The following is a 25,059-nucleotide window of genomic DNA, read 5'->3' as shown; positions in this document are numbered from 1 at the left end:
GCAGGGGGAGGGTATTGCACATGCATTGTATTATGGGTGTGGGCACAATGTTCACTGCATAAAACACAGACATTTCCACCCACTTTTTTTGAAATGGAAAAGTGTGTCTTATACTCTGCAAAATATGGTATCATGTTTGCTGTGAATCATATTTACTCAGCAATATTTTCAACTTCAAATAAATAGAAGACTTCACCCTCCACTTACGTAAATTAACTGATTTGATTCATAAAATTATAACAATGAATAACTGTTATAACATTAGGGCAAAAATATATGAATTTGTATTTCACCGGATCGCAGTGCACATGTCTGAAATAACTTTTTCACACGACAAAATGAATTAAAAGTTTACTTTAATTCTGAACCATCTGAATAACTGTTTTCGTGAAGTATCTGTATCACAGCAGGCTACAATATTGGATAAAAGGCAATTGATAAATTGTCCAATACAAGGTTCCATACAATAATTTTTATTGACCTCTATCCAGCATTTCCAGATAAAATTTTTGATTAGAAACAGGAAATAGATCCACTAGCTTATTTTAAGCATATTAAAAAGGAAACTAATTGGACCATTTCTATTTGTCTAACTGTTTTTATACAAAAGGGATACATAATGTTACACTTTTCTGAATACAATTAGAGTGATTATGAATTAGTGTTCTACACCATTACTCAATCCTTAAAAATCAGAAATTGCTATAGCATGTTCACTATAACTTAAACACAGAGACTTAAAAACCCTACAATTACTGCAAAAGATAAAACTACTTTGAAAGCAAGCAAGGTCAGTACCATTACAGTTATTTAAAAATTAAAAAAAAGTTTTAAACAAGCAAGGCTAGAGTTTGATAAATTTCATCTTGTGATTCATTCTTGTGCATTCTTCTATTTCATGAGTTACTCCCCAAATCCATTTGTTACTCCTCGACCAAAAGGACCAGAACAAAAAGTTTACTTCAGTTGTTCCCATAGGAAACTCAGCTTGGTTAGTGTGTCAGGCACTTTCTGAGATACTAGCCCACCCCACGAGCACTCTCAGCAACTCTACAGGCCAATTACAATGCAAGATCAGAAAACACAGCTGTGTAAAAAAACAAAAAACAAAACAGAAGTTAGATCAATTATGATGAATACTCATGTTAAGAATTGCATCAAACTTGCATCAAATTTATGTTAATCATGTTTACATCTCAAATTTGATACTTATTTCTGATTAATTTGAACCAACCCAAAGCAATTCCTCCCTGCCAGGCAACTTCTCAGATTGTAGATACAGCTTCTTACCTAAAAGAATGATTTACAGATCAGTATCGAACCAGGCCAACTGATTACTGTCACCTGGGGGAAGCCCATCCATAAGGTCCTGGGCATGTCCTAGATCTGGTAGTCCATCAACCGGGTAGTCAGCACCAGGGTGATGGCCACCCATTTCATGTTCCATCATTGGGTCCATACCCAAGGTATCCTGACCATATCCTCCAGAGTGGAAAGTACGATAGGTAGGATCTAACAAAAGTTAAGGTTGCAGAGGGGAAAGGAGGGGAAAAGCTGTCAATATGTTACATGCAACAGAAATTCCAGGTATCAGTCTGTGACTTTCATAATTTAGCCACACTGGTCATTTTCTAGACCAGATTCATATGGATAAAACATCCTTTCCAGTACTATCAGAAGTATAAGCAAATTTCAGCCTAGCCATTGGTCTGTATATTGCTATAAACCTTTAACACAGACAAATGTGTTCTTCACATTTGTACAACTGACATGTCTAAAAATATGCTGCTGATACAAATAAATCTGTACCCTTCACATGTTAGAATACAAGCAGCTAATATTGTCTTGGTGAAGTAATCACTAAGGTTTCAATATACATTAAACAGTTATCACTTAGTGGCCACTTGTTTAAAGACTGTTCAAAGATAAGACAGCAATGAAAAAGGAAACTTATGGCTAGCCCTTGCAGTTGCAATTGCCATACAATTATGGTCATAGTATCCTATGGTCAATGATTACCATCTGTACCATTACCAACTTCTGATAAGCAAAATTAATAGGGAAGCTAGCAGGATATTGCAAGTTGCAGTCATGTTGACAACCTGCTGGCCTATCCACTGACTGGAACTGGAACTGCCATCATAAGTTCGCATTTATTATTGTTCCACCAAACAATACAAATAACTAAATTCATTATGTGGTCAGCCAGTTCACATTTAATGTTTTGATTGAGTCAAGTCAGCTGCACAACTGATACGTACCATCTGGGCGATAGCCAAGAGGTTCTCCTTGTGCACCAATGTCAAGGCCCAAATCAGCACTCTGTAAAATATGAAAAATGACATCTGAACTAGGTACACAATTTCAAAAAGAAGTTATTTCTATGTAGTCATAGAATGGACAGTTCCAGTTACTTTTCTATATAGCTAGTCTTAGGGTTAAGCCAAATATCTCATTAAAAAAAGTTTTACATTACCTTTTCCATGCAAAATTGTTCCTGTCATATTTGCCATACACAGTTAAGGTCTAATATTGGATGCTTTGCTTTCTTATATAAAAATTTTATAGGCACATCATTTGGAAAAGTATTCCAGTGATATATTGTAACTTTGCACTGAAGATTAATCCATACAGAACATAAAGAAATATCTGGCAAATAGGCCAAAGGCAGATGAAAATAAGCATTAGGAACTCAATCGAAACCCTGATTACTTTGTTTGCTGTTTACATGTAATATGTGACTTAAAAGTTTAATTTGAAACTTTTTATGGAATTCAAAGAGAATTATATGAACAGGAAGAAAGATAAATGGAGAAAATTTAGCACTCTAACCCACCTCATTCCAAGCCATTGGTTCAGTCCTAAAAAGAGAACTGGTCAGTTCTACTGACAGACGTTTCTTATAATCCTGTGGTTTATCTTCAGACATTCTGAACAATACCGCAGCTGCATATGTTGCTGTCCAAGGAAAAAAGAATGTTAGCAGAGGAATTTAAAATCAAAACAAAGCGAGTCCGTATCTATTTCACTTACCCACACCCTCGTTTCTAGAATGTAGTAGTTCTGTTAATGGTGCTGTAGCTCCCTCTGCTTCAATTGCCTCAGCTGCTTCTTTATCTTGAGCCAATTCACATAGTACACCTGCAGCTACTCTCTGGATGTTCTCAATCGGGGAATATAGCAACTAGCGGTAAGAAGAAAAATAATAAATTTAGGGTATTTTTAAAACTCAAATCATTAATAACTAGGATGATGTCTGGCTAATATCAGGAATCCAAGTTGTGGTAGGAACCTTCATACTGAAATTACAACTAGACTATAGTTGCAATGGAGCAAATAAATAATGAATCCCTTGCAGGTTGTCCTGACTTATAACTGGGAACCTTTAGATTTCAAGAGTATTTTCATTTTTTTTTCCAATTTTTGTATTGACTACCAATCTCTGAACTCAGATCATGTTTTAAAAAGCATATGCAATGTATTTTCATTAGATCATTACTAGCTTTAGTAGCTGTCAAAAGACTTCACCTACCTGCACGAAGAGTGGAATGGTGTTTAGACCCCTTATTACAATCCGATTGTGGACGTCTCTAGCTAGGATATGAAGAGCTCCAGTGCAGCCCTCAACTATTTCCTCCATACGCACACCCTCCTGTACAAAAACATAATAGATTTAATATTCATAAGCCAAGAGTGGTTGATCACTATTAACATCACAATATTACCATTCTTCCCCATCAGATAAACATTTTCATTTACTCAGCTGCTGTCATACAATTTAGTTATCATATAGATTTTCTGGTTAATCACACATTTTTGGCTTTCTGAGGGCTTCAAAGGACATACATAACACTGCAACAGCAACAGGCAGGGATAATAGTTCACAATTCCTATTTTTCATATTGGGAGGAGGACAATTAAGGGAGAAAAGTGAAGTTTCTGAGTTGAAAAGTTGAGGGGCTGATTTTTCTATTTAGAAATCTTAAGAGGAAAAATCAGCCAAATTCATTAATGGTTTTAATAATATTATTAAATTTGTAAGATCTAATAAATATTCTGTCTTTTAGCGCCTCACTCCCAGAAACAAATAAGACATCCAAATTTTTCATACCCTATTTAGAGGAAATTGGAGATGTGCACATGGATTTTGGTCTCACAGAAAGCCCATGGGTAAGAACTTCTACCTAATATAGTCTATTAAGTCAATAAACATTGATGCTCTTTTTCCCCACATTGCAATACAACTTGTGAATTCATTGGCAATGAATTTAAATCATGTGGATCTACAATGCTCTGGGTACAAATCTTTGGAATACTTTCATCCTCATCATGACCATATACTTGGTTTACCCTTATTGAAATTTACTTCTAAAATGTTCTTGGTTGCCTAGAATTAAGATTAACAGTTACCAATACTTTTAACAAGTAAACATTATTAGTTTAACTCCTACAAGATCAAGTTCTGAAAAAGAAAACCAGATGAATTGGTTTTAATTTTTAATTTGCAATAATGATTCTAATATTCAGGAATATTACCATATTTTTTTTAAACTGGAGATACTATCTGAACTGGGGATATCTGCTGCTATAGAGTTTACCTATGTAGGTGAAGAGTCAGAATTTGAACACTGAGATATAAAATCTCTAAGACTGTAGTTCAAGAATGAAAGAACAAAGCTTTGATAACAACCATGTTTTTAAAGGCCAGTATTTTTTGGCTGCAGTACATATCAAAATTATTCTGAGTGCACACAATTATTATAGCATGGAGATTATGAAGATCATGTCAGAACACATTTTCACACATTAACTCAGCATAAATCAATTGTGCAAAAGGTGTTTATGAATTTTGGTAGAATTATTGTGTAGTCTGAAAAACTATAAGACTACCCAATCACAACAAAATATTTTCTCTTTGCTGTCACCTGATGGTCAACTGGAGTTCTATAGCCTATGTACTTAAGAGCCCCCGTTTCATGTACTGTGTTTCCCCGAAAATAAGACAGGGTCTCATTTTCTTTTGATTCTCGAAATAAGGGATTGGCTTTATTTTCAGGGAGGTCTTATTATTTTTCAAGTGCAGGGGTCAACAAGCCCACCAGCCCTACCCTCTCCATCCCACCACCTGCTTGCCTGCAGTCCCAATAACCCAAGTTCTCCTTGCACCCTGGCCTTCCTCTGCCCTGCTTGCTTGCCGCCGAACAGCTGACAATGCTGTTCTGGCCTTGCAGAGGGCTCTTCCTGGCAGAACACACACGCATACAGAGAGAGAGAGAGATCCCTCACGCACACCCTTCCTCTCCAAGGCAGCCACATTCCTTCACTAACTTGTTTTCCAGCTCCATTCTCCGCTCCATGTGCAGGACAAAAAAAGTAGTCTGTGACTATGGTAAAAAAATACCAGAAGATACCTTCCAACTTCTCACAAAAAAAATAAAAAATAAATCTCGCAAAGTTGGAAGTAGTCCCATAAACTACTTTTCTTGCCCTGTACGTGGCAGTGGAGAATGGAACAGGAAAGCAGTGGAGGGATGTAGCTGCCTTGGGAGGGGTGGGGGTTAGGGCTCTCTCTCTCTCTCTCTCTCTCACACACACACACACACACACACCATCCTTTCCTTGGGACCTCTGCACAGACGCAGAGAAGGCTTCGGATAGAGTATTTGGGGGATGTGCGTCTGCACTGAGATCCCAAGGAAAGAATGATTGCTAGGAAAGGGATAAGAGGATTATTTCTCTTATCCTGTTCTGACTCTGTGCTGAGCTTCAGAACAGGGTAAGAGGAAGGAAAATCTCCTCTCCCCATTTTCAAAAATGCCCCATTCTGAGTCTTCAATGCTGCAATCCTGGAATATGCTGAAGGCTTGGAAAGGAGCGTTTTTGCAAACCGCTTGAAAATGGGGAGGGGAGGGAGAAGCAGCCCTGCGGCCAAAGTGCAGGAAATCCCCCCCCCCACCTGCAGATCGTCCTTTCAAAGAGAAGTTTCACCAGTGCGAAGAGGTGCCGTTTGTGTCTCCTTCATCCTGGTGAATCTCCTTTTTGAAAGGACGATCTGCAGGGAAGGGGGGGGGGAGATTTCCTGCACATCAATAGCGGCATCTCCTTGCAGGGCTTCTTCCAATGTCCCAGGTGTATTGATTTCCATGACTTCCTTTCCTGTTCCGTGGATGGAATTGCCTGCTGTGACTATCACCGTAAGGTAAGGAGAGTATAAGGTATGTGAGTTGTGTTGTTTGGCCTCCAGCTTCTTTTGCAGCCACAATTGGCTGCAAAAGTGACCGGTGCTTGCTGGAGGCAGAGATCTGAGCGGCACCTGCAAATCAGCTGTTTTGTGAATGGAGTGGCTCAGCTGATCCGATTAAGGGACTAAGAAGCCCTGAGGTGACCGGGGAAGGGAAAGGCTGCCTCTTGTTCTGGCTAAACTCACCCCTTCACTAGGGCTTATTTTCACGGGAGGGCTTATATTTTTGCCCACCCCAAAAATCTGGCATGCACACTTACATATAAACCCCATTCATTACTGACATGTCAAATGTATTGAGGAGATTGTGATCTAAGGTTATCATGATCCAAATAATTTAAAAAATCTTACACAATATATGGGAATGAGTACTAAGCCTCAGGACCTTAGATATTACAGTATTTATAAAGTGCCACAATTTATTTATTTTTAATTTTATATAGCTACTCATTTCATAAAACAAGTCATCCTGACTGGTAGATCTCACTTAACAATAATGGGAGCCCGAATTTCTTTCATTGCAAGTGATGCAATTGCAGAGCAATGTTACATTACCATACTGCTTAGCAATGGAAATTTCAGCATTTCCAGTTGCCAGTTAAGCAATCATAGCAGTACATTAAGCAAGGGTTTCAACTTTGCGACTTCCTGCCAGCTTCTTTATTGGTTTTGGTGGAAAGTCACAAAGAAGGGCACTAATGGCAATCAGATAATTGATTTAGCAGTTTTAAATGTAACATATATTTTTATTTATATACTAAATTTTATTTCATGAAATACTAATTTGTAATAAATAGATCAACAACTAAGGTTGAAAAAAATACTCGGCTGATTAAAGTAAATAGAACTTGAGTATCAGACCTGCAAGCCAACTTTTCTTTTGGTTTGGATTTCAGCCCTGCCACACTTTCTACCGTGGGAAAATGGGAAGGGGTGGGTGGGATACGTAACCATAGCAGCATTCTTCTTAGAAAGTCAGTCGCTTTTGTCTCTACACCTGGACGGATGTGGATGGGAAGAATCTTTCTTCGTGGCAGTGGAAAATTGGACCATGTGATGAACTTGTGTGTGTTGGGGCAAGATCTTGAACTTTCAACTAGGTGGGAAAATCTGGAAGCTTTCCCAGATGTGCCAACATGACATCTCTAATAAAGGGGAACTTTGAGGAAACACAAGCCTCGGAATTTTATTTTGTTTTTTGGGACTCTGACAGATCTTTTCTACCACAAATCCCTGCAACACTAATTAATGAATCAACGCAACACTAATTAATGACACTCTGCATCAAGAATCACATACCACAAACTGCTGCTGTGTACCACCCATTGAAGTTCGACGTTGAGTATCTTGATGTGCTCTAACTAGTAGTTGCACTAATCTTGGTATTGCCCCTTGTTCACGCAATGGAGCATGATTTGCTGGGCAGAGAGCAAGATTACGAATCAAGCCAACAGTTGCCTGCAAATATAAGGAAAACAATTAGAAAGAAATTGCATGTTGCACAGTATTGCAGAATTTAGCTCCACAACTCAAGTTTAATTCAAGCCCCACAAACTCAACTTTAAAATAATTTTAATTTATTGCGTTCTTGTAATATATATTTTAGAAGCCATGTAGATTTTGTGCATCCTTCCTGTTTCAAATCAAAGATAATACTGATATCCATTACCAAATCACCTTACCTTTATAAGAGGCCAGTGGGAAGGTGGATGCAAGAGTTTAACCACCACAGGTAGACCATAATGAAGGCGCACTGCATTTTGGGCCATTTCAGCTTCCTGATGTCGACTGGTGAGGTGGCGGAGGGCACAGATAGCTGGCTCCGTAATGTCTTCCCTATCACCAGCACGGAGAACTGTGCGCACAAGGGCTTCAATTCCACCAACTTGGCACACCATCATTTTATTCTTGTAGTTATTGCAAGTAAGATTAGAAAGAATGCCAGCAGCACAAGTCACAACATTGATATCATCTGATCCTAAAAGCTGCACAAGTGTTCCCAAAAGACCTTCCATGCCTTCCTGTAAAAAGATTTAATATCAGCTTTTCTTTAAGATTGTATGCTATCATGTATGCAATTATAGATAGTCCACACAATTGAGTGTGGAATTTTGGTTCTAAGTTGTAGTGGTTGTTAAATGTATTATCACATGACTCAATTGTCATAAAGCCTTGTTGCTGTGGTTATTAAATGAATTATATGATTAATAAGTGAATCAGCATATCATTTCTTTCTACTTTCTGCTAGAAAATGGCAAAAAACATGGGAAATCACAATCATGTGTCCGCAGGATGATTCAACTGGTTGTAAATGTGAGCCAGTTGCCAAGCACCTGAAATACAATCACATACAATCACTGTGAGACTGGCAGTGGTAATGCTGTGAAGTAGCTTTTTTGAAATCTTGTCACAACAGTTGTTAATTAACTGGTAATATGGCAATACTACCTGCAGAGGTGGGTTCCTACCGGTTTGGACCAGTTCGGCCGAATAGGCAGTAACCTGGCGGCCTGGATCAGGTAGTGACTCAGGCCTGCCACATCGCCAAACTGGTTCTCCATAGGCGCCACCATCTTGGATTTTGCTTCTGTGCATGCGCAGAGCAATTTTTATTGCACTACCTGGCTACTCCCACCTGCTCTGACACTCGCCCTGCCTTGCCTTCGTCACGTGGATCCACAGAACTGCCTCCTCCTGCCTACACACAGTAAGCAGCATTTGTGCTAGCCTAGCCTCCCACTCCCCGCCGGCTGCAACCCAGGCCCTGCCTGGTCAGCCGGCCAGGAAAACAGCAAGTGAGTGGCTGAACTGGCCTGGCCTCCAATGCTCCTTTTGGCAGGGGTGGCAGTTGTGAGCAGTAAGGGAAGCAAGTCTCGGGCTGGCATCCCTTCTTCCTTCCTCTGAGAGCTGTGGACGCTGGGTCGCTCAGAAGCCTGTGCGCTGCTGCCATGTGATTGCTCTGGCCAGAGCAGGGGAGGCGAGAAGGGGAGGGGTCGCCTGGTGGGCGGGGGCAGTTTCTCTTTCAGCCTGCGAAACCGCGTTTAGCTGGCTCAGCTGCCAGGGATGCTTTCCCGGCCGACTACCAATTTATAAACAGAAATTAACCATCTTCTTTTAAACTTTCATTTTCAATGAGAATTTAAAGTTTTAGAAAAATTCTTATTGAAATGGAAATTTTAAAAGAAGATGGTTATTTCTGTTTATAAAGGTCACGTCGTGGCGGCATGCAGGCTGCTGACCAACCCACCACCGCAGGGCTGTCCCATAGTGTTTCCCAGTCGGGAAGAGGGACAAGGAGAAAGCAGGACTGCCAAAGGGGCAGCTGCTGCAGCCGGCAACAGAGCACGAAGAAGCGGCCGCCCAGTAGAGCCATGAGCGTCCCCAGGTTGGTGGGGAGATTGCACAGGGCTGGAGGGGGTGGGGATTGAGGACACCCTGGGCGCCTGCAACAGGACGCTCTTTTATGGGTCCACAGAGGCTCGACTGCAGCAGCCCAGCCCCTACCTTCCCCCAAACCTGGACAGCGCAACTCCCCGGTGTCCGAACTGCAGCAAGCGAAATGCCACTTCAGCAGCAGTGGTCTCCAGGTTGCAAAGCACGGGGAGCAGAGAGCAGCCACGCCCAAAGAAGCAGAAAGCAGCCATTGCCACTACTACCCCACTGTTGCCGCTGGTGGTGATAGTAATAGTAGACATGGACGTATCCTTGTTGTAGGTCCCGCCATAACCAGTCTCGTGGGAGGCACAATGGGAGGCAGCCCGCCGACAAAGGGAAGGGCATAGCGGTGGGAGAGGCTAGCCATGGGGGCTCGATTCCCTCCTTCCTCCGAGAGCCAGGGGTGGCAGGAAAAGGGAGGCTTCTTTCTTTGCCAGCCTCCCAGCTGGCAAAGCAGAAATTTTCACGGTTCTGTCGGCATGGCTAGGTGGGGGGGCATATGATTGAATGGGCATGTGTGTGAGTGACATCAAGTTGGCCACGCCCATTCAGTCACATGCACTCCCCACCTAGCCATGCCCACAGAACCTGTAGTAAAAAAATTTGAAACCCACCTACCTGACTATCTGTAATAACCCTGAAATATGATCTCTGCCACACTCCATATCTGCTTGACCCACTCTAGATTATTGGTTCTTTGGTAAAAATACCCTCACCTGTGGTTTCTATCAAGAAGATAGCTTTTTTGTATTGTTTTATCAGCAGTATTGCAATTAACAGTCCTTCAAGGAACAATAATTTCTCATAGGTGTATATCCTTGTTGTTTTCTAAATAAAGGCACTTAAGGGCATTGTTGTACTTTGAAGTTAGTATAAAGATAAGCAATTGTTGAGGAATAACTAAGAATTTACATTTGTCTTGCAATTTCAATCAAATCCATGAAATTATAATTTTGCTTTTTAATTAATTAATCTGGTTCAATATGAACACAGGAAATTATAGAAGACCTCTTAAGATTATGGTGAAAATCTTATTTAGCATTCTGTCTGAATTTATCATTAAGTTATTCCCTAGAACTATTCGTTATTTCAAACTATTTTTTAAAAAAGATCATAATTTCAGTTTTGAGCAATACCACAATAACAGTATCAACTAAATGTAATAAAAATAATTTTCAAATATAATGGAACATTAATAATCTTTTAAAGTGGCAAACCCTTACCTGTTTAGTTGCAGCATCTGAGAGATTTCTAAGAGTCCAGAGACAATTCTGAACAAGACGTTGGCTTGGATCTGTAAGATGGAGTCCTAAGGCTTGCATTCCACCTAAAGATCAATTAGGATTTACTATCAATATTTCAACCTCTTGTTATGAAGGAAATATTGTTAATGTGGTTACTACAGTACAAGGTCAGTTACTGTATTCATGTACCATGATGAAATTGAAGTATACCCACTATACAATGCTCAGGAAGCTGTGAAGCATGGCTGTCAAATTCACGGCCCAGATGAGTCACATGCTGGCCACACCCATACCCAGTTTAATGAAGGGGGGAAAGTCGTCATATGTCATGTGACACCCCTGGTGTAGAGCAATTCTTATCTCTGATCTAATTTTATTCACAATTCCATATGTATACTTGAAATAAGTTCTCAACATAAGACATATACTTCTGACTCTAACACATTACATGTTTGGCAAACCACTAAGCAATTAACTGGACCATGGTAAAAGTAGTTACAAAATAAAATGATGTATTATTGGCCTAATCTATCTAAAAGCCCAAATATTTGGACATATCAAGATTACTAAAAAGTGTTAAGAACAAAAACTGCAATAGTAGCATCAAAAATGTACTAAATACGTTTTAACAGCCATTAAAATTTCAAGAATTGGATTTTTGGAAAAATATCTGCTATACCAATAGTTTTTAGCTTACTTAGCTGATAACATTATTGATACATTCCACCCAGTTTAGAATATTTCCTATACAGTATAAGAGTGTAATTTTATTACCTACTCCCCGCAAAGGAAATTCTTAGTAATTTTTGCATAAGTCCAAAACAAAAAACAGTCCTGATTTAATGAAAACTAAAGCACTTACCAGCTTCCACAATTGCTGGTTTGTTACTAGAACAGACTGATAGCACTTTCAGGACTCTACTTGTGGTCCACAATAATTTCTCATAGGTGTAAGTCCTCATTATGTTTACTAGAGCCTGGGGTCCACCACTTGCCAAAATAATTAACTGCCAAAAAAAAGGATTTAATAAGAGTAATATAGGCTATCCAGGATAACCTTTTAAAGATAGAATTTCAATTTCTTCATGCTGTCTTGCTGTCAGCATATCTGTGCATACAGATATGGAGAAATGGCTTTTTCTCCTTGAATCTCAGAAGAGTGGAGTGTGCGTATGTGAGAGAATGTATACGTACCTACCTACATATGGATGTATGTACATATATGTAATAAATAAGTACTTTATATTATAGACCATTGGCTAAAACCAATGACAATTCTTTTTAATGGTACTATGTATGCATGAACTTGAGGTCATCTGCATGTGAAACTTGTGTTTTATTATTGACATAAATTTAACTATTCTTGAAGTTCAAATCATATACACAAGAACAAAGTATGGGATTAGGTTAATAAATTGTGTGTCCCATAATTGCTCAACTTACTACTTATTCACTACATAATATAATTTCAAATATTACCTTGCTTTCTTGATTACCATATGCAAGAATCTGAAGACAATCTGTTGTAATTGCCAGAAATTTAACATTTGTCTTATTGAGCAAGGCAACCATTTTTTGTAAACCTCCAGCTAGGCGGACAGCCATTTTAGCACCTTCTTGATGCAAAAGAAGATTGTGCAGAGTAGTAATCGCATAGAAAAGCACAGAATCCACTGGAGACCTATAAAGAGAAAGTCAAATTAACAAATATCACACCCAAGGTCAACATATAGTGCATAAATACATAAAATCAATTAATTTACATACCCAAGCATTTTAACCAGAGCAGGAATACCTCCTGATTTGAAGATTGCCAGTAAGCCTTCACGATGATGAGATAGGTTATGTAGTGTACCTGCAGTACAACGGGCTGTTTCTACATCATTTGTATTCTGCATAGTACGCACAATGGCAGAAACCATTTGAGGAGAACGCATGATAGCATGACGAGAAGCTTCTTTTTTGGACAACTGATGGACCATAACTGCTGCTTTGTTCACCACAACCTAATAAATGCATTGAAATTTAACATTTTCAAAATTCAAAAGTTCACCAAGTGATGCCTCTAAGCAATCACAATAAATATAAGCTGAATCAATGTGCACATACCTGGTCCTCATCATTTAACAATTTGGTCAATTCTGGGATGGCACGAGTTGCTAGCTCTGCATCATCTTGGTAGTTTATCAAATTAACCACAGCATGTTTTAACATCTGGGAAGGTTCAGCAAGTCGTTGTACATTTGTTGGATGTGCAGCATCAAACTGTGTTGATGGGATTTGCATGCCTTCATCCAATGTTTCTGGGAACATGGCAGCACGTACTCTCTGTGCTCGGGTCATAGCATATTGTCCATCAATATCTGGAACAAGAGTAAGCTCTTTTTAATCTAGTGATATGCAGTTGATTAATATAATCACAGAATTCTACTTACCAGCTACCTGATCTTGAGTGAAAGACTGAGAGAATCCCTGTTCCCATTCATATAGAACTTGGGTGGTATCAACATCTTCCTCTTCAGGATTTCCCTTGCCACTCAAAGAGGGAGCTGTGGTTGTGGCACCAGAATGGATGCCAGAATCTAGGTATGACTGTTGCTGCCAATGACTGACAGCTGCTTTTCTGTCTGGCTCCATTGCCATATCCAACTCCATTAAATCAGCTGCTGGCAATAAATTGGTTAAAAACAAGTTGCTAAAGTAACAGAAAACATTTGGCAAAATTTTATTACAATTTTAATTTAGAAACACAAATTGCATGCTATATATAAATTTTCTTAAGATAGTGGAAAAATTATCTTGTAAAATTCTCTTTTAACAGTGAAATAATATATATTAAAGGTAAAGGTTCCCCCGTACATGCATACTAATTGTTTTCACTCTCGGGGCGGTGCTCATCTCTGTTTCTAAGCCAAAGAGCCAGCGCTGTCCGAAAACATTTCGATGGTCATGTAGCCGGCATGACTAAATGCCAAAGCCACATGGAGCGCTGTTACCTCCCCACCAAAGTAGTCCCTATTTTTACTTGCATTTTTTTATTTTTAAAAAGGTTTTATTTCTTTTAAAAAACACAAATATTTCATCATTCGTCAATCATTAAAACATTGAAGTACAATTTTTTTTGTATGCCCCTCCCTCTCTCCACCCCCAACCCCCCTCCTCCTTCCCCCCCCCCCGACTTCCCAGAACCCGTACACGGTATGGATTTTACTTGCATTTTTATGTGTTTTCCAACTGCTAGGTTGGCAGAAGCTGGGACAAGGGAGCTCACTTTGTTATGTGGCGCTAGGGGACAAGCTCAGTGTCTTAAACAACTTTTTGTGATAAATTATGTGACTTCCTTTCGGGGTGTAAGAGATGTTTATGGTGATGGCCAAGTAAAAAAAGACAAGGGAGGAGAAGATTTGCCCTTTTTGCCCCATACAGATTTCATTTTATTTGAAATAAAAAAATGAAGGTTCTAGATTTCAGTTCTACTAAAGCATGGCTGATCTGAAATAATGTGGCATAATATGTAGAACCCTGTGATTGTTGTTTCATATCCAAAACAACTTCTTCCCATTAAATGTTAACCTACCCATTAACCTATGTTTCATTAAAAAAAAGTTTTTAAATGAGTTACTTTAAAATTTCACTTAAGGTTAGGTGGCTTAGCATCTCTGCAAAGGTGCAAAGCAGAACAAGTATTTGTTCTCTTCATCATTAAGCATCAAATTATGGTAAGATAGCAGAATTTTATATGTACTTGCATATATAAATTCAATTTCTTGATATTTTTAAGAACTGAAAATTGGTGATTATACCCAAGTAATCACAATTTATTTAATTTTCATCTGGATTATACTAATCCATACCTTGAGTTGCCATTTTTTTAATATATTCCCAGAACTGTGGTCTGTTTCACTTCAGACCCTAAATCAGGAAGACAAAAATATAATTAAGTTAACAATGTTAAGTTTCTGATGATAAAATCAAGTAAATGTTTACTTAAAAAGCAGCATAATTTATTTAGAGAAAGAGTTCTTAATCGTTTTGAGCGAAAGAACCTTTAAGAATCTGGTGAAAGCTGATTCCTTAAGGGAAAAACATAAAAAAAAATTGTTCTTTGGAAAAACTGCACCCAAATGAGTTATCAAAATATTTTAGATAGATAATTGAAGTTTATTATTTTTCAAATCTAGAGACAATAAATTGCTTATCGCCTATTATTGAATTAAATCCTAAATTCAGTTAGTTTAGTAAAAAAACTAAAATAGTAATTTCTTTTCCTATCCAGGTTGTCGACTATGGACCCCTTGTTAAAAAAAACCCTCTGATTTAGAGGCTGTCATGTATACAAAGTTATTAGCTAGGACGGATGTCAGCAACCCGCAGCTCCAGAGCCGCATGTGGCTCTTTCCGCCCTCTGCTGTGGCTCCCTGTCCCATCACTGGCTGGCCCCACCCCTTGCCCTCCCCTGGCCTGAGAAGGTCAATGGTGGTGGATGGAGAAGCGGCTGGGGCTGATTCTCCAGTGCCTCACTCTTGTGGTGCTTCTTCCGGCCCTTGGTGCTGAGCGTGCCTTGGGAAGATGCAACCCAAGACACTGGCATGACCTGGTGCGGCCAATGTCAGCCTCGCTAAGAGAAGGGCTGGCGGGATGGGAATGGGATCTGGGAGGATGGGACTTCAGAAAGGGGGACGGGCCAGCAGTGCCCAGCCATGGCTTTAAGAGGTTAAGGACAGCAAAAAAGGGAGTTGGCCCCTCTGAACCTCACACACCTACCCCTGTGTTCAGGCTAGGAGAAAGCCTTCCCCAAAGACGCTCGCCCATCAGCTGATCATCCCATTTCTCAATGTGTGGGTGTGTAACTCTCTTGTGCACTCTCTCTCTGCATCTCTTCTTTCTCTCTTTGGGAAAGTTGTGATTGGGTCAAGTTAGAAAGCTCTCCTTGGGGCACTTTGCTACTCCTTTTATTTCTTCTTTTTGGAAATCTGGGCTGGTTGAGCAAAGGGACGTATGATGGCTGCTTGCTTGAGGGTCTCCCCGCATGTGTGAACCCTCCTGGCCCCGCCACAGCTGGCCAGGGTGTTGCAAGAGGAGGAGGGTCGCCCAAAGGGAACTCTCTGCCACAGCTGGCAATCGTTCCTCAGCCAGCCCAGATTTCCAAAAAGAAGAGTGTCATGAGAGAAGGCCGAGGGTGGGGGGGGAGGAGCCTTAATGCAGGAGAAGATGTGTCCTTTGAAGACCCTCCTTAAGCGAGCAGCTGCTGCCCCGCCCATGCCTTTGCTGCGCTTTACAGAGAGAGAGAGAGAGAGAGAGAGAGAGAGAGAGAGAGAGAGAGAGAGAGAGAGAGAGAGAGAAGAGAGAGAAAGAGAGGTGAAGAGAAAGAGATATGGGGGAGAGGGAGGGAGAGAAATGAGAGAGGGACTGTCAAGGCAGCCTCCCTCAGCAACCAAGAAAGAAACCACTCAACTCCATTTTGCAGAATTAAGAGTACTTTTACTGGTCATGAGTAGATAGCAGCTAAGCAAAGCAAGGTCTGAGGCAAAAGCACGTGTAATCAAAAATATCAATATGTGACCCAACTCCCTCCCCCTGGTAACCCCATAGTCCAATCCCCACATCCCCCAGGTGTCATGTGGGTGTCATCTTCAAAAAGCATCATCAGGTTGGTATGCCGGACAGTTGGCCTTGGCGGCAAATCCACTATCTGCAGCATGCGCAGTAGTTGGTGAGAATAACTCCCTTTTTACAATCACTCCTGTACTGAAAACTTCCCCTCCTAAATACCATGCCTCCCCCTCCCCGTTTCAATGGCAGCCAAAAGCAAGTAGCGAAGCAGAGGCTGACATCGACAGAGGGGGTGGGAGAACATTATTGACATTGTAGTAATTATGCAATATCCTTTCAAACAGTGTCATGCTCAAGTTATTCACAAGCCATGTTAAGAATTCATTCTTGTGACTAACCCAAGCAACAACTTTAGAGTGAATAACTTTAGCATATCATGGACTTCTTAAATTGTTTTCTAATCCAGAACATGTAGTAGATTATGTATACTGGTCTACAAGATAAAATCAAGCAAGTTTAAAAATCAAGCAAGGTGACACTTAAAGTCAATATACATTTAAGAGTAAAGCAACAGCAGAATAAAAACTTTATTTCTGGCAAAAAAACTAGCACCAGCTGTACTCTTTACAAAATAGTATTAGGTATAGAAATACATTTTTAGGAGCTCCCTAAAATGTAATAAAAAGTGGTACATAAATTTAATAAAATTTTATGGAAAAAGAAAGATTGATTTGTTAGAGATAATCCATGACTTATGACTCATTGTTTTACAACAATCTCAGAATGAAAGCATCTCCGGCCATTGTAATTGGTCATGCTGCCACCCTGGTTATGTGACCACATTTTGGGGTCATGACAACAGGTTACCACCAGTTGCCAAGTTCTCTGCAAACATGTGATAATCATTTGCAATTTCTCTGTTATCTGTCCCACAATCAAGGAGAGAGGAAAACACTAGTTTCCTGAAAGATTAAGAAAGATGGCAGCATTCAAAAAGATGGTGTGCTAGCATTTGGAAAGGGAAAAAGGCAGCAAACAACATTCTTCTGAGCTTTCCAGAACAATGGCGTTTGTTAGGGTTTTCATCAGGTAAATGCAATTTGGAGAAGAAGTCTCCAAAACTATTATAAGAATGGGCATGATGCAGGATGGAGCAGGCAAACCTGATAGTCAGCAGCTGAAGAACAATGCAAAAGTTAAGTGGACCCAGGCGTGGCAGGGTGGGGAGAAGGTGCAGAGATTCTAGAATAGCGAGAAGCCTGGGTCCTCTCCCTACCCCACCACACAAGAGGCCTTAGCTCACTCCCCAGTACTCCACTAAACAACCTGCATGGTGACTTAACAACCAAATTGAGAGAAATGGGGAAAGCTATTGAGCACAAACATTAAACAGCATTTCATTTAATGTCTACTGTGCAACAACTGAGATTGTGCGCCCAATTTGGCTCTTAACAGAGCATTATTTGACTCCTGGCAACTGCTTAGAAAAGTTCCTGCAGTTTTCTTGCCAAGACTTTCAGAAGTCCTTTGTTACTGCCCGCTTCCAAAGTGGAGGGAGGGAGGGAAAGAAGGAAGGAGGCAGGTAGGAACTCAAGATCAGCCAGGTGGCTCTGTGCTGAAAGCAAGTCTTGAATTTATGATTTCCCAGTTTCTAAACTTCCTGGTTTCTAGCATAGTGTCTTAACCACTACATCAAACTGGGTCAATTTGATTTGTGGAATATTTTGACTACATTTTATGCTTCATTTGTCACTTCCAGTTATGTTTACAAGGTATTACTTTCTGATTTCTATCTCTCTCACATGCGCACGTGCACACACAGAGCTTTCAAATATTCAAACTTGAATCTTCTTCATCAGGGATGTCAAGCTCAAGACCCACGTGCTGAATAGTGTTCATGAGGTGCTTAAATCCATGGGGCCAGCCTGGAAATATCAAAGGACCGGCCTGCCTGCTAAAACGATTCACATGCAGCCTCACATGTCCCATTTGGCCAGTAAAGTGGTACAGGAGGCAGTTCAGGGCAAAAATGGAGCAGAGGGGGCCGCATGGGGGGGGGGGGGGAGGCATGCCGTTTTGGCCAGCAGGGTGCTACAGGTGACGTCTGTCCTGTCTCCCATCCAACCATCCGGCCCATTGAGAACTACAATGCTAATCTGGCCCTCAAAGAAATCCAGTTTGACACTCCTGTTCTACATGGAGCACTCTAACAAGAAAATCCTGTGAGACAACTGAACTAAACCTGTTCACTATTTTGTTAACCAGTCAATCTAGATTTTCAACCTAAGAACCTCAGCAGCCATATATTACTGTTGACCTATGCTAAATGAAGCTTCAATTTACAACTTTGAATATTATAAACTTACATTTATTGGGGGGGGGGTTGTGTGAAAAAAAATTAGGAACCAGTTTGCCTAGTTTTTTTCAACACAAGTGTGTTTAAAATACTCTCCTTTACTCAACAACTGTTCCTGGACTGTACATCTTACTGCTTTCTTTTCTACAATATAAAATTATCAGCAGCACACTCTTAAAATAGTTAAACAATGTTATGTTTAATTTAACCAGTCAGGCAAAATCACCATGTCATGTTTTTAGGAAAAAAAAACTGCTCAAGGCAAGAAAAAGTTTTTAAGATAAATGAACTATAATTGGGTAACTTTTCAACAACATATGCAATTTGTAAGTTTTTATTTTATACAAAGTTCTTACTGAAATGCTTGTACCTTATATCTTACATATTTCTTTTGTTTTTAGTAATATATGTATTACTGTAAGTTGCCCAATTTAAGATGGCAGCTATATAAATGCAAACATCATCATCATCATCAAATTTTACATTAAAGGGGTGTTAGTCTTACCTGAGATGTCCTTTCTCATGGTGATCAACGGGAGAGTCCAGGATGGGTAGCTCTAGTCTGATAGCTCTATTGACTGAGTTAAATTCTGAGGACATGCCTCTCTGACAACCGTCCCGTTGAACAATGAAGTTGAAGCGAATCTTGTAGTCCGGCTCCAGTCCAAGCTTTTTCCTTCCAGGAAACTGGATCAAACAGTCAACAGGGTGGGACTGGACTCTCCTGTCGAGCACCACGAGAAAGGGTGTCTCAGGTAAGACCAACACCCCATCTCCATTGGATTCACTAGAGAGTCCACAATGGAACATACCAAACCTTTGGCAATCCTATGGGCATGAACTGTTCTGGTCCAAAGTCCTGATCTCCTCATGCACTCGCTACACAACAAGTCCTGCGCGGAAGAATACATGTCCAGTCTATAATGGCGGATGAATGACTATGGAGATGACAAATTACTTCTACAGAAGCCTGTGTAGCCCAGGCCACCGTTGTAGCCACACTCCTAATGGAATGTGCAGTGATCCCTCGAGGCACCGGGAGAGCCTGGAGCTCATAGGCCCTGGCAATGCGTGCCTGTAGCTAACAACCAACCGTGGAAGGTGTCACTATGTGGCCCAGAGTTGACGGCTGAAAGGATACAAACAGGGACTCAGTCTTCTTAATGGAAGTGGCCCTTGAGATGTGAATACGGAGGGCCATCCTAACATCTAGCTTATGCCATTTCTGTTCCAAGGCATGCCAAGGACAGCAATCAGGCAAGATCAACTCCTGTATTCTGTGAAACAAGGAGTTTGAAAGAAAGGCAGGATCCACCTGCAGGACCACCCTGTTTGGATAAAAAACACAGAGGTCCTTTCTCATCAATAATGCCACCAACTCTGATATCTGTCTGGCAGACATGATGGCCACTAGGAAAGCCACCTTACACGAAAAAAGAACCTCCCTTAAGGTTTCAAAGGGTACCATGGTAAGGGCCTGCAAGAGCCTGGGCAAATCCCAGGTTGGGTAGTGGTGTACTGCTGGGGACTTCAAATTAGATGTGCCCCTGAGGAAGTTTTGCACCCTTGGGTGGTGAGCGAGGGAACCTAAATCCCCAAACCTCAAAACTCTAGTCAGGGCTGCAACCTGTCACCATAAGGTGTTCAGAGATAGCCCCTTCTCCAGGCCTTCTTACAAAAATTCCAGCACATCCGCCATTGAGACCAAGGAGAGGTCTATATGGCCCTTAGTCACCAGTCACTGAAAATCTTCCAAGTTGTATTATAAGTGTAAGTGACAGAGGGCCATCTGGTCACCTGGATCGTCCCAATGACCCTATTTGAGAACAACTCCCATTTCAAAAGCCTCTCCTCAACTGCCAAATGGTCAACTGTAGCCACTGAGGGTCCGGATGGACGATGGAACTCTGGCTGAGGGAGACTCTACAGGAGAATCCTCCAAGGTCTGGAGATCGACAAACCACGGTCGTCTGGGCTAGTGGGGAGCTATCAACAGGACCTCAGCCCTCCCCAACACCTTCCTGATTAGGGGAAAAGGGAGCAAGGCAATATATACAATATAACGCATACACAGAAACACATTTAAGATGGTTTGAGCACATAATTTAATAAACTACACCCATTATGGTGTCCAAAACTACAGCCTTCCAAAGAACTAGGAAACAACTTTGCAATAATTGAAGTTAATATCTCATCTTGACTATCTATATACATGTTCAGTTTCTGATACCGTGTTTCCCCAAAAATAGGGCATGTCGTGATATTAAGCCCAATCGGGCATTTCAAGACATGGGCTAAAATAAGCACCCCCAACTCGAAAGAAGGTTTTTTTACAAAGTGTTTCCCTGGACACAAGGGTGAGGAATGAGATGGATACAATAGACCCCTGGGAAATGGGCTGTGTAGCACATCTACTACTTTTTCCCTTGGTACTGGGAACCTTGAAAAGAATCTGGGAAGGTGAGAGTTTGATGGAGAGGTGAAGAGATCTAGAATTGGGTGGATGAACTGTTCTGATAATTATGGGAACAGACCGGGATGCAGACACCACTCCGAATGTTTGACAGTGGCCCTGCTCCCACAATGTCCTCTGCCCTGATCGATAACAGGTGTGCCTCCGCCCACCGGCACAATGTCGCTGCTTCTTTCATGGACTTGGACTTTGACTGAGTCCCCCCCACCCCTTGCTGATTGACTTTGGCCTTTGCTGCCACATTGTTGACACGTCCCGAAACCTCCTGCTGGAATGCCGAGGGCCTGGTGGGCTGCCCTGAGCTCCAGCCAGTTTATGATGTGTCCTATCTCCTGTGGTGTCCACTGCCCTTGGGCCACCTGTGATCCGAAGTGCCCCCCCCCCCCAAATGAAGAGCCTGACATCGGACATAATCATCAGTCGGTCTGGTTCCTTGTAGAGACAGCCCCATTTGATGGCTCGCAACCCCCACCAGCGGAATAAATGAAGCACCCCCATTGGCACTTGTACTCTTGCCGTCGAGGTACTGCGACTTGCCCTCTGGTAGGGAAGTAGAAACCATTGGAGGGGCCTAACGTGGAACCGTGCCCAAGGCACTATGGCAATACACAATATCATTTTTCCCAGCAGTTGGGACAACACCACCAATGGTCCTACACTCTCTGCACGAACCTTAGGCATAAAGCTGGCTCAATGACATTAGGCCAATAATCAGGTGAGTGTGAGTTCTACTCCTGCCTTAGACATGAAGCTGGCTGGATGACATTGGAGCAATTACCAGGATACCTGGATTAGTAGATAGTAGATTAGTCTATATAGCACTGGATCTGAATGGGTAAGGATCTGCAGTATGCAGCCAGAGCTGCCATAATCTTGGTGAAAGTCCTTGTGGCTCATGCCAGGAGGGCGGGCTGCATACTGGAAACAGCACCCAGCATAACAAACCTCAGAAATCACCTGTGATTTGGACATATAGGGACATTGAGGTATGCCTTCATCAGGTCTACAGAAGTCAAGAAGTCTCCTTCACAGTCTGAAAATTCCCCCTCCCCCTGAAGCTCCTCCTCTGACAGGGAAGATTAGCTTTCGGCAGAAAGACCATTGGTTCTTACCTGAAGGGTCCTTCTCTGCACACTGCGGGAGAGTCCAAGAATGGGTTATTATCACAGTCTGCTTGCCCTGGACTGAGAAGTCTTTTCCCTGGCCACGCCTCCTTGCGTGGCCACGTCTCTCCAGAAAAAATGGAAGTAGCCAAGTCCGTGAGGATGTCACAGTAAGGTAGAGTACAAGTCCGTGAAGATGTCCTGCTAGGAGACAAGATCAAGTCCAGAGGACACACAAGTCACAATTCTGAGACACAAGATGATGGTACTAACACCCCCGGGACAGCTGGGTGGGTTGGACTCTCCCGCAGTGTGCAGAGAAGGACCCTTCAGGTAAGAACCAATGGTCTTTCTCCTGCACACTGCTCAGAGAGTCCAAGAATGGGACATACCCAAGTTACTGTCCATCAGGGCGGGTAAAGGAACTGTCCCGGGTCTCAACCGTCTGAACCACCGCCTGTAACACCCTCCCGCCAAAGGCCGCCTCAGCAGAGGCGAAGGCATCCAGCTTGCAGTGCCCGATGAACGGGGAAAGTGAAGACCATGCCGCCCCCCGACAGGTCTCTTCGATTGAGGCCTGGGCAGCCCAGGCTGCGGAGGTGGCGGCACTTCTTGTTGAGTGGGCCATGATGTTTCGAGGGACCGTCTTGGCCAGACTTTCATAAGCGGAGGCGATGCATGCTCTGAGCCAGCGCTCCACAGTGAACGAGGAGACCTTCTTGTCCAGAGAGCCAGGAAGAAGGGAAATGAACCAAGGCCTCTTACTGTCGAAACTCTGACGATCGATGAAGGCAGGCCTTGAGGACCCACCTAATGTCCAAGGTATGCCACGAGCGCTCCCGAGGATGGGAAGGACGGGGACAGAAACTAGGGAGGATGGCCCTTTGAGCTCTATGAAAGAGTGAATTGTCCTTCGGGAAGAAAGAAGTGGACAAGTCGTAAAAACGACCCAGTCGGGATGGACGATGTAGAGGTCCTGACGCATCGACAGGGCTGCCAGCTCAGAGATGCGACGTGCCGAGGTGATAGCGATCAAAAAGGCTATCTTCAGCGTCAGGTGGCGAAGAGAAATAGAGCTGAGAGGCTCGAAGGGTGGTGCGGTGAGTGCCTGGAGCACTACGGACAGCTGCCAGGAAGGATAACGGTGGATGGGTGTGGATTTGAGGCACCTTTCAAAGGATGCGCACCTTGGGGACCTTGCCTAGGGTCAGCGAAGAGTCCTCAGCCCAAACTGTAGCCAAGGCAGCCACCCGGCGACGCAGAGTGTTGGGAGACAAAACTCTGTCCAGTCTCCCCTGCAGAAAATCCAAAACGCGCTTCACGGGCACAGTGACCGGGTCCAAAGGCACCACCTGGCAAAGGAGACCCACGTGGCGACATAAATCCTCGTCGTGGAAGGACGACGAGCAGCTTGAATGGTACATAGTACCTCGTCCGAAAAACCCTCGCTCCTCAACAGGTCCCCTTCAGGTGCCAGGCGGCCAACCGCAACCAATGGGAGACGGGAAGTACGACTGCCCCCTGGCGAAGGGAGACCCGATCTGGAGGAAATCGCTACAGAGGAAACACCGATAGGCTGACCAGGTCGGCGAACCACAATCTCCGGGGCCAATGAGAGGCCACGAGAATCACCTCCGCTTTCTCCTCCATGACCTTGGAGATTACCTGAGGTAGAAGCGGAAGCGGAGGGAAGGCATGTAATGGGCCCTGGGCCCAGTGGCACCGCAAAGCGTCCGTCCCTTCTGCCCCGAGACTGGAGGTGGGAGAGAAACCTTGACTGCTGAGCGTTCTCCTTTGAGGCAAACCGGTCCATCTGGGGTAGGCCGAACTTGATGGACAGACGACGGAAGAGGGCGGGTCGAGTTGCCACTCGGCAGGGTCAATGGTTTTCCTGCTGAGTCAGTCCGCGCGGTGTTGCCTATGCCCGAGATGTGGCCTGAGCGGGTGGACTCCAGATGGAGCTCTGTCCAGCGGCCCAGGGCTTCCACTTCCGTCATCAGGCGTTTTGACCTGGTGCCACCCTGGCGGTCGATGTGTGCCCTGGTGGCCCGTTGGCCGTCATGAGCAAGACGTGCCGCCGACGAACCCCCCCGGTGGAAGTGACGGAGAGCTAACCTCGCTGCTCTCAGCTCCAGTAGATTGATGCTGCAGCGGGATTCCGATGCGGACCACTTCCCCTGAACCACGAGATGGCCCAGGTGCGCTCCCCAGCCAGAAGACTGGCGTCGGTGGTGACGACCACCCGGTCGGGTTCCTTGAAGGGGAGGCCCTTGCGTAGTGCCGGTGATGCCCACCATCGGAGAGACCTCTTTACGGGTGGAGGAACGGTGATCAACAAGCTCGAGTTGCTCTTGTTGGCCCTCTGGTGGGGTAGAAGGAGCCACTGCAGAGTTCCTGAGTGCAGCCCGGCCCAAGGCACGATCGACAGGCAGATCATCCTCCCCAATAGCTGAGATAGAATAATCACCTGAGTCTGCCTGCACGGAGCACCTGATGTGTTACGGAACGGGGGGCCACACCCTGTCTGGGGAGAGGAAGACCCTGCAACAGGAAGAATCTATCACCGCCCCCAGGTGGTTGAATCTGGTGTAGGGGGGGAAAATGGCTCTTTTCCAGATTTAGGGAGAACCCGTAGTTTCTGAGGGCTCTCATGG

At 42.9% G+C, this 25,059-nt stretch overlaps 1 protein-coding gene across 4 annotated transcripts in view; it reads right to left on the bottom strand.

Moving 5' to 3' along the window:
- Positions 1-339: 339 nt before the first annotated feature.
- Positions 340-25,059, bottom strand: part of CTNNB1 (catenin beta 1) — a 44,069-nt gene continuing 19,349 nt past the window's right edge. For 2 of the 4 annotated variants that reach the window (XM_087712987.1, XM_087712986.1), the window contains exons 2-16: positions 14,775-14,832; positions 13,356-13,586; positions 13,030-13,283; positions 12,688-12,926; positions 12,400-12,601; positions 11,783-11,927; positions 10,900-11,003; positions 7,924-8,262; positions 7,541-7,699; positions 3,533-3,652; positions 3,034-3,184; positions 2,837-2,958; positions 2,262-2,322; positions 1,291-1,512; positions 340-1,087 (exon numbers count right to left, since the gene is read on the bottom strand). In XM_087712987.1, coding sequence (XP_087569113.1) covers positions 1,304-1,512; positions 2,262-2,322; positions 2,837-2,958; positions 3,034-3,184; positions 3,533-3,652; positions 7,541-7,699; positions 7,924-8,262; positions 10,900-11,003; positions 11,783-11,927; positions 12,400-12,601; positions 12,688-12,926; positions 13,030-13,283; positions 13,356-13,586; positions 14,775-14,787 — 2,349 coding nt within the window. In that variant the 5' untranslated portion in view covers positions 14,788-14,832 and the 3' untranslated portion in view covers positions 340-1,087; positions 1,291-1,303. The remainder of the gene's footprint in view (positions 1,088-1,290; positions 1,513-2,261; positions 2,323-2,836; positions 2,959-3,033; positions 3,185-3,532; positions 3,653-7,540; positions 7,700-7,923; positions 8,263-10,899; positions 11,004-11,782; positions 11,928-12,399; positions 12,602-12,687; positions 12,927-13,029; positions 13,284-13,355; positions 13,587-14,774; positions 14,833-25,059) is intronic. The other 2 variants (XM_087712989.1, XM_087712988.1) reach the window with 1 other exon arrangement.

Source organism: Thamnophis sirtalis, unplaced genomic scaffold (genome assembly GCF_051295495.1).
Source record: "Thamnophis sirtalis isolate CommonGarterSnake01/CBP01778 unplaced genomic scaffold, rThaSir2_p1.2 scaffold_4, whole genome shotgun sequence".
Lineage (NCBI taxonomy): Eukaryota > Metazoa > Chordata > Lepidosauria > Squamata > Natricidae > Thamnophis > Thamnophis sirtalis.
This window is presented reverse-complemented; position numbering and strand designations above follow the sequence as displayed.